The sequence below is a fragment of the Clarias gariepinus genome, chromosome 17, assembly GCF_024256425.1.
Source record: "Clarias gariepinus isolate MV-2021 ecotype Netherlands chromosome 17, CGAR_prim_01v2, whole genome shotgun sequence".
NCBI lineage: Eukaryota > Metazoa > Chordata > Actinopteri > Siluriformes > Clariidae > Clarias > Clarias gariepinus.
The window spans coordinates 29,945,001-29,957,674 of record NC_071116.1 but is presented as its reverse complement, the minus strand read 5'-3'; the positions used below and the strand labels follow the sequence as shown (position 1 = coordinate 29,957,674).

At 41.4% G+C, this 12,674-nt stretch overlaps 1 protein-coding gene across 1 annotated transcript in view; it reads right to left on the bottom strand.

The window, feature by feature from the left end:
• exd3 (exonuclease 3'-5' domain containing 3) overlaps nt 1-12,674 on the bottom strand; it is a 46,561-nt gene continuing 33,887 nt past the window's right edge. Inside the window, exons 19-20 of the mRNA XM_053516496.1 lie at nt 2,111-2,177; nt 1-1,119 (exon numbers count right to left, since the gene is read on the bottom strand). Of these exons, the coding sequence (XP_053372471.1) occupies nt 776-1,119; nt 2,111-2,177 (411 nt within the window). The 3' untranslated portion in view covers nt 1-775. The remainder of the gene's footprint in view (nt 1,120-2,110; nt 2,178-12,674) is intronic.

Here is a 12,674-nt window from a genome sequence, read left to right as displayed (position 1 = left end):
TCACTCAGAGATAAAGCTGTGTTTTAATTGCATACGAACAAAGCGTAACAAAAAACACATGTGAATATAAAAAAAAAAAGCAATTGTAAAACAGTTTTATAAAATAACGAGGCGTCAGTAATGATCCGGTGCATGCAGAACGACTGAGACACACCCGGAGATTATTACACACGTGAGCTGGTGTGGTCGGAAAACAGAAACCCAGCCTATAAAAACAAAAGTGAGGAGAGTTACACCTTACATACATGATGGAAATATACCGAGATCCGCCGACGTGGTCACATGGTCACGTTGTCAGGCGTAAGGTGCAGTTCTGTAATTTGCACTGAACTAATAAATACAGAGCTGCAACACGGGAAAAAAACAACAGAAGTTTAGAATAAAACAGACGTCTTTAGACTTCACGGCTACTTCTCTTTTCCAGATGTGTGTCGTAGGAAAGTAGGAAAACGTAATATTTAGCAGCTATACCTGCTTTTCTTTAACTGACTCATTTAAACAGTCCTGCCCGATTTCATTCTGGTTTCTACCGACTCCCAACATGACCCAAGAGGTCAAAGTTCACTCAGACAACCCCAAACGCATCAGCGTCCTTTCCCCCTCAGTGAATCTGCTTTTCCATCTGATGAATTCACTTTGCGTTAAATCCTGATTTAGACTAATCCTATATAGATATATTCTTTGGCCATACTGGGACTTGAACTCACAAAATCCTGGTTCTAGGTGTTACTTTTCACGAGTTCATGCTTCAGCGTGCCCACCCCCGCCCCCAGACTCAGTGCCTCCTGGCGGCCGTCTCCTCGTCTGTGAGGTTCAGGACGTCCTGGAACTGAGCGAGCGCCCGGTCGAAGTGTGTTCCCTCCCAGAACACTTTCCCACAGCGTGTGCAGATGAAGTACTCTGGGATGCGAGTGAGCAGGCCGGGAGGAACCGTCTCCAGCTGTACCTCAGCTCCGCTGCTGAACCTGAAGGAGTGAGCGTCGAGGGACGAGCGAGGGGCCCAGCGGCTGTGGGGGGCGAAGACGGGGCCCTCCGGGGCCCTGCAGCGGTTAGAGTCCACCTGAGCGTCGCACTCGGACTCCCAGTCGTCCCGTTTGGGCACCGAGTGCTGAATCAGGCCTGAGAAAGAGAGAGAGATTTTTTATTTTTCTCCCTTCTTTCCCTTTTGTTCCTTTCTTTCATTCCTTGCTTCCTCAGTCTCACTTTCTCCCTCCTTTTATTCCTTTCTATTACAAAAACTCTATTCTTGCTTTTTTTGCTTTCCTTCTTACAGTCTTGCTTTACAAAACTTTCTTTTCTTGCTTTCTCTTTCTTCTATCTTTCTTTCTTTTAACATTCCTTTTCACCTGTCTGTTGTTTTTGGCATTTTATTTTCCCCTTTTTTCTTTCTTTCTCTGTGTATCTGTTAAACTTTATCTCTCCATCACATTTTTTAAAAAACACAAACATTATTATATTTAATAATCCAGGCTAAAGTTTTTTTTACTCGGAGCGCTGCACTCTCTCGCTTTACAGATCTTTATCTTGATTTTGATTTCGATTATTTTGCAACTCTAAACTTGATAATCTCCCTGTTGTAAACATAGTTAAAAGTATTGACACCCTCATCTGCTATTAAAACAAACGTTGCATGTTGATTAGTTCTCCTTGTAAAGACCGCGCACGCACGTACACACACACGTCCCTCTGGTTTTGCTGATTCACAGTAGTATTTATTTAATTATTAGACTCCGCCCATTTTCATACCAGTTTTCATATCAGGTCACTTGCACAGGACTAATAACAATATGCAATTATTTAAAGAAATAACTAGGTTTATTTATTTAACTAGGTTTATTCGGCTCCGCCCTCACCCCCTCGCTCATTAGCACTAAACATCTAGCATGATTACTTGTTTATTTTATTAATATCTGGAATAATAAAAGCATCTTGTTCTTGCACTGTATTACCGCCTGCGTTTAAAACCTGTTCATACACGCTCCATGTTTGTCATTTCTACCCTCCACCCTAATTACCTCATCAAAGCATGTTTACCAAATTAACGAGCGCTTGCTAAATGAGCTATCTGGAGTTGTCGTTAGTTTGCAAACGCTTGTTTATATAAACTCACCTCGTTCGTTCATCATGCGAGTCATGTCTTCTCTCGGCAGCTTCAGGTACTCGTCATTATTACAGGCCTTTAAAGAAGAGAAAAGAAAAAGACACACAAGTCACTCTGCTGATGTGGGATTCAAAATCTGTCCTGGTGCTAATCAGCATTCGTTACATCACCGTAAGAATCACTGTAGCCCGAGATCCGGACATTTTTATATTTATTTACAAAGTAGTAGAGCATGCAGACATAACACATCTTATGTAAATACTTTAAAGCAATCATTTAAATTTATAACTGTGATATTTTAAATAGAAAAGTTGAAAATGTAAGAAATTTAAAGGTACGTATATATATATATATATATATATATATAAATTTATTGTGAAGTTTAAAGTTACGGTGTTTAAGATTGTGATTAAAACATTATTCAAAATTGTGATATTTAAAGTTGCAGTGTTAAAAACTGCAATGATTTAATACAGATGGTTGAAATTGCAATATTTAAAATTCAGATGTTTAAAATTGTGCTTTTAAAAACTCAAGGTTAAAATTGTGACGTTTAAAACGTTTATTAAGGATTAAAATGTTTATAATTATGATGTTAAAAATGTAGAAGTTTAAAGTTGCAATGCTTAAATTACAGATGTTTAAAATTATTTTTTACTACAAATGTTTAAAATAATGAAATTTAAATTTGCAATGTTTAAAACTGCGATATTTAAAATATGTAACGTGACGTGATGTGTAAATCAGCGGCGTGTCGGCGTGAGAGCAGAGTCAGGAGACTCGCATTGTGAACTGAGTCACATCACACATTTCTCACAGTGTTATAAATCTCTCTCGCTCTCTCTTTCTCTCTCTCACACACACACACACACACACACGGTAGAGGTGTGAGGGTAGGGGATGTGTCTCAGTGATGTTAACACCCCTGTGTAGCTTTTGTCTCGTCTGTGGAGGCTCCTGTGTGAGAGTCACACACCAACAACCAGTAACCCCCTCCCCTCCCCCCCAACACACACACACACACACACACACACCAAAACACCCGTCCAGCCTCCCAGCCCCTGTAAACCTCACTTAGCTGCTAAAAGCTTCGTCACGGCGTGTGATTCCCACCCTGACACTTACAGTGTCTCTCTCTCTCTCTCTCTCTCTCTCTCTCACACACACACACACACACTTTCACTGTCTTTTTCACGATTACAAATCTATTCTTACTTTTCCCTTTCTACTCATTTCTCATTTTTTGTCTTTGACAATTATAACACCATTAATTCTTTTATTTTTATTTAGTACTTTCTTTTATTCATTTCCCAATTAAATAAAAAATAATAAACATGAGTTAAAATTATGGATATATACAATCAGATTGTAAATCTCTGAATTCTGAGTTTGTTTGTTTTTTATTCTGTTGCAGTTTGGAGAAGATAAATGATATTGTAAAGATCTTAAACTGGAGGCAAAGTGAAGATGTTTATCCAAAAATGTTAAAAACCTGACTTTGTGCATCTGAGAGCGGGGAGGAGAGGAGGGAGAGGAGGAAGAGGAGGGAGAGGAGGGTGAGGAGTGTGAGGAGTGAGAGGAGGGTGAGGAGTGTGAGGAGTGAGAGGAGGGTGAGGAGTGTGAGGAGTGAGAGGAGGGTGAGGAGTGTGAGGAGTGAGAGGAGGGTGAGGAGTGTGAGGAGTGAGAGGAGGGTGAGGAGTGTGAGGAGTGAGAGGAGGGTGAGGAGTGTGAGGAGTGAGAGGAGGGTGAGGAGTGTGAGGAGTGAGAGGAGGAAGATGGTCAGTAAAGCCCCATCAGTGAGAGTCCTGGGTGTACAGTGCGATACGGAGTCACAGTGATAAATAAAGTCAGGATCATTTCAGCTGATTCTAATTAACGCACTAACAGCATCACACACACACACACATATAACATATATATAAATAATTATTAGTATTTTAGGGCTTCTAAAATTTTGTACCATGCAACTGATTTGACGTTTCATTTGTGTGTGTGTGTGTGTGTGTGTGTGTGAGTGAGAGAGAGAGAGAGAGATTGTTTATCTCAGCAACCTGTATGTCAGAGTCCTGGATAGCATGAAACAGATGTACAGCTCAGTCAGTCTCACATACATACACACATGTGAGTGTGTGTGTGTGTGTGAGAGAGAGAGACTGAGTGTGACTGACACAGGTGCCCTCTGAAAGCCCTTACTGCTCACTCTCACGCTCTCCCAATTGCACCTTGAATGATCCCTTCCCACACACACACACACACACACACACACACTGCGGTGGTGGCGCAGTGAAAATACCGGCAACTATTTACCCAACTCCTGAGTTTCCCATGCCAGCACAAGTCAAAACCTGCTCGAGCCACACAGACAGCTTATCCCAGTCCTGCCTCACTTTCCACCCCGTGTGTGTGTGTGTGTGTGTGTGTGTGTGCGCGCGCACATGTATGCATGTGTGTTCACTTTGAGAAACGCACACACATACATATGAGACGATCATGAGTAGACAGATCCCCTGAGAGACAATTAGACACACACACACACACACTATAAAAGTTATGCATGACATCATAAACAATACACACACACACACACAATACGCGTGTATGTGTATGAAATGAAAGCAGAGGTCCGTGCCTGGAGAGCTGACGTGTTTAACCTCAGACGTGAATCTCAGCCAGACTTTTACACGCGGCTGTGCGTCTCACACACGGCTTTAATCAGGAGAAAGTTTTTCTGAATAAGACGGTGAGAGAGACCGCAGACGGGCCGGAGGGTGGGGGTGCACAGGGAAAACAGTCTCTCTGACTCACACACACACACACACACTCTTTCTCGCTCTCTGCCGCTCCCATGGGAAAATCCAGGACTGTGGCACACAGGAGGCAGGTCTGCATGGGAGCCAGGTCATGTGACCAACCAGCCAGCCAATGGCATAACAGAGCTTGAGTTTAAATCATACACAGGAGCAGGTAGGACGCCGGGGAAGTGTGGGAAATAAAAATAAATCAAGCATTCTTGGTCTGGGGGCACAAACTTACGCTCAATGAAAATCTATTTATTGGATGTTTTGGATTAAACAACATTTTAATGCTCGGAGCTTCTACTGAGTTCAGCTCTGGAATTTTCTGTTTTCTGTCTTATTCAAAATATTGATCGCAGTGCGACATCACGTAAAGAGAAATATTATTATAAAAATGCTCACTTTTAATTTGTCACAATAAGGACTTTCTTAGGTTCATTTACAGTCCTGTGCAAAAGTCTTGACCCCCCACCTTATTTCTTTATATTTTCCTTCCAAAGCTCCAGATTAGACATTTTCGATATATTTTTATTAAAACATTTAACCAGTCCTAAAAAAATAAATTTATTTAAAAAAATATATATTTTCAATTATAAATTATTATTAAATAAATTCTATTAAAGCAGAACTAATGCAACTGTATTATTATTATTATTATTATTATTTTATTATTATTATTATTATTATTTATTTGACTTTTTTAGCTGTTCACATGGTTCAAGAGGTCTCGAGCTGTTAAGTTAAGAGATATTATGGTGTGATTTTATTGCAAAACTTACCAAAAAAACAATCAAACAAAAACCCTTCAAAACTTCCACTTAAAAAAAAAAAAAGAAGATATTTCTGGCATAATATTCATGTAATAGAGCTGTGAATAAATATTGGCACCCATGAAGCACACACAGCTGCACCACCTGCACTGCCTCAATTCTACTTTAACCTGATAGTTACACAGATTAGCACTAATGTATTTTTCGAAACCCTCCAGCTACGAGGTTAAAACATGCAATGCAACACAATCATCTCACAAACCTGTCCAGAAAATACATTTCGATGCAAAAAAAAAAAAAAAAAATGCAATGCTGTGGTTTTAACCTGTGCTTTGTTTTATTGAATAACAGCTGGACAGATGTGAGTTTGATTTATAATAAAGCAACATGTGATCGTTTAGCAGCATAACTGACTAAACACGATCACACAACAGCTTTGGGGAAAAAATCTTTAAAAAATAAAATAAATAATAATAATAATAATATATATATTATATAAATGTTGTTTAAATGATTTTATATCATTTATTTAATATACATGATATTCTCATGATCTTTAATGTGTTCTTGTAAAAATAGTTCCCCTTGAAGGTAAGTCGAGTAGACGACTTTGGTTTTACCCAAACTTCCATCTAGAAGCTGTTTTATAATTTAGAATGTTTTATAATGAAACTTGTCATTCACCTGGTGATGTTTTCTCAGTCCATCTTATTATCCACATTAAACGTGACTTTATCACACAGCCAGGTAACTACACTGTGATTATGGGGAGCCATTAGGGTCAAACTTGGTCATATGGTTATTTCTGCATTAAAAAAAGTAACACGTTAAAAATGCTAGATTAATCACATGCTTTAACATATTAATATTGACAGCGATAATATAAAACATTTTACTTCTCAGTATGCAATCACATTTTGCATGTTTGTACATTAAATCCCAAATTTTAATTTTTTTTTTTTATTAGACTTGTAAATTGGAAAATCAACCTTTAGGTCAATTGTATTTTTTTAGTGCAGTTTTTCTTTTATTGTCTTTTTTTTCCACAAACAGTCGTATAAGCATTTCATACTGTACATGGTTGTGAAAGATTTGCATTTAAAACTCGGAATCTGAGATTCTGATATGACGATAACATTATTCAACATTCAGAACTACAGTATGGCCACTATGCTGTCATAAGCACAAGAGACTTTGGACAGCTTTATTAACACACAAAAGTTAATTAAATTCTATACTATACGTATCGCTGTATCTATATAGATTTGATGATATCGTAAATTTTTTTTCCTCCCACAATAGAAGCCGCACAATGATAACAGGCCCAGAACACACCTTGGTGACGTGTTAAATGATTTGGGTGCTACTTAGCGCTCGGGTTCGCTCTCATCCAAGACCGAGATCAGAACCATTAGATGATTGAACAATCAGATTTCGCTTTGTGCTCTTAAAAATTAATCGTCTTGTCTCGCTCTCGCATCATATGAATGAGAAACCAAGAGGGGGTAAAAAAATGGGATTGTGGATAATGTAGGAAATTTTATCAAAGTGAACTTCAGGACAAAATTAATTGATTAACATGCAATCATCTTTAATAATAATAATTGTGTTTTAAAGCTTTTAGGTAAAATGCAGTATTTTAAAGCTATTTAAGATGTTTAGTATTTTTGGTTAAGGAAATGTTTTGAGAACATTTATATGTATGTGTGAGAGAGAGAGAGAGAGAGAGCGCAGGTTCTCCTGTTCCTTCACGCCTGATTAACCGTGACAATCGTCCCATCCTGTTTCCCAGAGAATTGTCATGGGAGCGCTACCAGACACCGGCGTATTTCACACTCGCCGTTCGTGCCGCCGCTCCTCTCCTTGCTTTCTCTTCTGAAGCGACACACACATTCAGTAGGCATGTGGAGAATGTCCTCCGTGCACTCTGACTCATCCTCGAATTCTGCACAACCTGAGGCCAAGCTCGGGCGTGGGAAACATGCCGAGCCCGGCCCCGCCCACACCTGCACCTGCGGCCAATAACAGACGACTCACCGCATACCGGGAGGGAACGCGATTCTTATTTGTTTTAAATGCAACATCAAGTACCTTTTTCACACGGTGTCAATGGAGCAGAGAGCGTGACAGGTGTGTAGGTGTGAATCCGGGAGAGAATGATCACGATGGTCACGGAACACAAAATCAATTTTTTTTTTCTTATCCTGACGCACTCAGCAGTAACACAGTTTATGAAGGGTTAGAAATTAGATTGCTTGATGATAAAGAGACTGACACTAGATGCTCATTTACTCATTAAGCAAAAAAACAAAAACAAATAAAAAACAACAACTATTGGATCCTTGCTTTATTATTATTTAAGAAGAACAGTTCGGTCCCAGACTGAGCCATGTGAAGGGAAAGACGTCGGAGCGTGATGTGTCCCAGAGGAAGCACCTGTTAGCCTTCACCCTCTCACATAATGGGATGGGAACCAGCAAGAAGTAAATTGGGAAAAAATTAGGTAAAAAAACAAGACGCGGGCGGCGGGTGAAGGGGTTAATGACGTGTGCTGAGAGCGTGAGAGAGGGGGATCAGGGTTCAGGTCCCTCAGGCCTACAGATTGCACAAGAGTGCGCTAGAGTTAGTGTAAAAGTCTATTAGTTTGATAATCAAACACGATCGATAAAGTGATAAAGTCAGCTGGAACAATCTGGGACATCACTAGAGAACTGCTAGAAACACGGGGGAGAGCTTTGTGACACAAACAAGCTTGCACAAGCTGCGTCACGGATTCGACCAGGTCCGATCAGGTTTTAGTAGAAAAAAAAGAAGTGTCAATCATTTTTTTATATCTAACAAAGGTTATAGAGTTTGTCATCATTGTTTGTTGTTCTGAATTAAGAGGAGTGCTTAGACACTTGTTATGGGACCTTTAATGACGAAAAAAAAAGATGAATGAATGATGAATTTTGTTTCATTTTCGATGTTGAGTTCGGCATGTCAGAGGTTTAATTTATAAAAATCCAGTAAACGTGACCTCGTCTGCCCCAATCACAGGTTCATCACTTTTTAAATTCCACTCGGTGGGACTGAAACCCATCAATGATGATGACGTGGATGACTTTCTCATACATAAATGAGGTCTGGTCTGGTGGCCGGGACATGCGTGCGAACGAGTGGGAACGCTGTTTATCGAGGCAGAGAGAAAGGAACACACACAAGCAATGGAGAGCAGATAACGAGGTAATGAAGGGGAGTGAGGGCGCGAGGTCAGGGGATAATGACGGAGCAGACTTCAAAGCCACGGCTCTTGCAATACCATGTCGAACTCAGATACGGAGAAGAACAACAACAACACGAGGGGGATGATGGAGGGCAGAAGAAGAGTTGATACAGATGAACTTTATCAATGAAAAGGAAGAGAAGATTTCCATAATTATTTTTTTGTTTACACGACAGATGCCATCACAAAGCTGTTGCAAAGAGAACCCAGTTAGCTTTAGATCCCTGGCGTACATGCCGGAAGAGATGGTGGTGAGGAACATCCTCCTGAGAACACCTGAAGAAGAAGAAATGTTTCTAAAGAAAGTAAAACTAAAAAGTAAAACTAGTAAAATCTAGTGCATTTTTAAGCGGATTATCTTGCCAGATAATTTTACATGTTTATTTCCTGAAAGGAGCAAAGATATGAGCCGAAAGAACCGATAAAATCAGGCTTTATAATCTTTAGAACAATATTTGGTTTCTTCTAATCTTATGTTAAAAACTTGTGTAGATAAATCTGACTAGATGAAGATATTCTCATGGTGTAGATTTCGTCGTTTGCAGCGTTTCATACTGGCACGTTATTTTGTGTAGAAAAAAACAAACACGATTTTAGAAAATGTTCCCGCATTCAATCAAAGATCTCAAGCTTTAATTTCCGACCTCTCACTAGGAAAAAAACAAAACCAAACTAAAATTTTTAATTTGGAATTCCTGGTCAGGAACTCAAAAATATCTGCTTAAGGTCAAGTTCAGGAAGTGGCATTAAATCAACATGAAACACACACACACACACACACACACTTGTTCACCTGGTACATTTCTAACACTGACTCTAGACATCGTTGTCTCCATGAGGAAGCTATTCATGCTACTGAGAGTTAGCTACCTAGCTTGATGCTAATAAAAGTTCGAACTGACGTTGAGCGTCTGATCCTCCAGCAGCGGCGACTCCGGCTCGCTCAGCAGTGATGCACGGAATGAATTTTAAGTCCCGCCCTGAAAAACACCACCAGTATTCTTTAAGTGTAAAAACGTATGTATGGCTGTAAGTGACAGCATGCGTGTGTGTGTGTGTGTGTGTGTGTTTGGGGGGTGACGACAGGGGTGTGATGGGAGAGCTGAAGGTCATGTGGTGTGAAAGCCGTGAGGTGAAATCTGAAGAATGGCCGGTCTGAGAGAGTTCCTGTGTCACAGACCCCAGCTCTAACCCTTCACCCCTCCCTCTCGCGCGCTCGCTCGTCCCCGCGCCGGCCCCAGTCGATTCCCCCGGGCCTGAGGCAAGTCCCCTTTCAGTCTCCTGTGACACTCATTATGAGTGTGGGAACTGAATCCGGCCCTCAGTCCATGCCCCTGTGGTCCTTCTCACCCCCTCACCCACCCTCGCCCTCACCCAACCCTTCTCTCTCTCTCTCTCTCTCCCCAACCCTAATATGATGAGACCTGCTCCGACTCCAACATCCCTGATATCTCCAAGAACAGAGCTGAGAGCCCTCACTCCCTCTCTTTCCCTCCATCATCCACCCCCCCCCCCCACCACCACAAAAAAAAAAAAAACTCCCTCCATCCCAGACGCTATCTCTGCGCCGATAACCATGGGAACAGTTGTGTGGGAACCAACCGGCTCCACTCAGCTCACCAAAATAGATCCGGGAGAAAAGCACAATTTTTTTATTTTTAAATAGTGTAACAGAGATGGAGCGAGGTCTCCTAGGGCAGGGGGCGGGGCTAAAGAATTGACAGACAGGTGAACTGGGTTTTGTTCAGCAGTTCAGTGGTGTCACACTTTTTTTAATGTGGTTATAGGTGAAAAAAAGAAGCAAGTTCTTGTTGTCACTTATGCTACAGCAGCCGCAGCCACACACACACACACACACACCAGCCTTGTGTTATTTTATATTATAAAAAGAAAAGAAGTGTAAATACTGTATATTTTCTTCATAGAAACTCTTCTGTCACAAATATTTCTGAAAAAAGGTACAGCTTTACCTACGACACTGGAGACTCCTTCCTCTGACTTTACACAAACACATTAGAGGAAGGAGTCTCCAGTGTCAGGGCGTACGCTGTGAGACGCTATTATGGAAATGATAGCGAAAAGGTGAAAGAAAGGCGTCCGGGGTTACCCTTCGCCCCGCTCCTCCACTTCCTCATGCGTAAGCAATGGAAATGCGTCTGTGCGGTTCTTGTGAGAAAAACCGATCTGTCCATCCGGAGAGTGACCGAGAGACAGAGAAAGAGAGACAGAAAGAGAGAAAGAGAGAGAGAGATGGATGAACGAGTGCATCATCATCTTTTTTTTTTTGTGCTTTTCTAATTTTCCATTCCACTTTTATCCTGTCTGTATGGCGAGGTCGGGCACTCCCGCTCTCAGAGCCGTTCCCAGGCCGGACCGTCCGTCCCACAGGAGGAACCCCCTGCTCGACCCTTCCCAACACACACACACGCACACACACACACACACACACACACAGCCGTCGATAGCATCGGCTCCTGGAAGCTCTGCCAGCCACTGATAACTCCGCCCCTCAACCCACCATTCCCAAGCTTAATGCACACACACACACACACACACACACACACACACACACACTCTCTATCTTCTTCTCTATCTATTCCATTTGACTTTGAATGTTATCAATGCAGTGCACACAGACACACACGGATTTCTCTCATTTGTCTTTATCAGTTACCCGTCATGTTCTATGCCACACCTTCAGGAGCAGGATCGGGCCTAAAGGAGAACCCTGAGGTTTCAGCTTTAGCCCACTACGAGATTTGTAAAGAAACACCAACAAACTAGATCTAACTCTTAGCGTCTGATTAGCGGTGTGTTTAATCAAAACTGGAGCATTTACGTAATGTTTATTATCAAATTTTCAGACTGTTACCGTCTCAGGAGGGAAAAAGCGTAACTGCACGCTAATGATCATGTTAATCCGGGAAAAACGGGACAACTCGGTACTTCCAATCATGACTTTATAGTTAAAAGTTTCCAAGGAGAACCTTACACTCTGTGTGTACGGGAATTCATGTGGGTGTAACTGAAGAGCTGAAGTACTCATAGTTCCACACTGCTTTCTGACACACACACACACACACACACACACCTCTCTTTTTAAGCTCCAAACCGTTCCTCCTTTAGCAAACACACAACTATGGGTCACTGATTCTTTCCCTGTAAAACACACATACACACACAGTTTCTCAGACTCAGACAAAAACACACACAAGCTCTTGGATTCCGTTCTTCTGTTTTGTTTCACACACACACACACACACACACACACACACACACAGTTCTCATGGATCAACAACAGCAGCCACTAGACACCACCGGCGACATTTACACTCACAAAAGGCAGATATGATGTAAAACACAGTGTGCTGTGCAGTAACAGGAAAGTAATCAGCATCAGGATGGTGTGATGGAGCCCTCAGCAACCCTCAGCAATGTTTCAGGTCTTTCAGTCTTTTATTGCTTTTACACCACGAGAAATGAAGATCACATGTGGCTTATTTATAGTTTTACATGTACATGAAATGAAATAGCCACTCCCCCGCTTGGGAACACTTTGCACCTACATGGTCGCCATCAAACACAAAAGGCCTCTTGTGTGCCGTCCTACAGTATCAGATATGACCGTGTAGGTCAGAGTATGAGGTCGGTGATTGCCACGTGCACACGGAGATTTCGAAGGAGACGGACAGTACAGATGTCACGTCTAAAGAGCGATTTACTTCCAGCCTCAGGTCGGATCG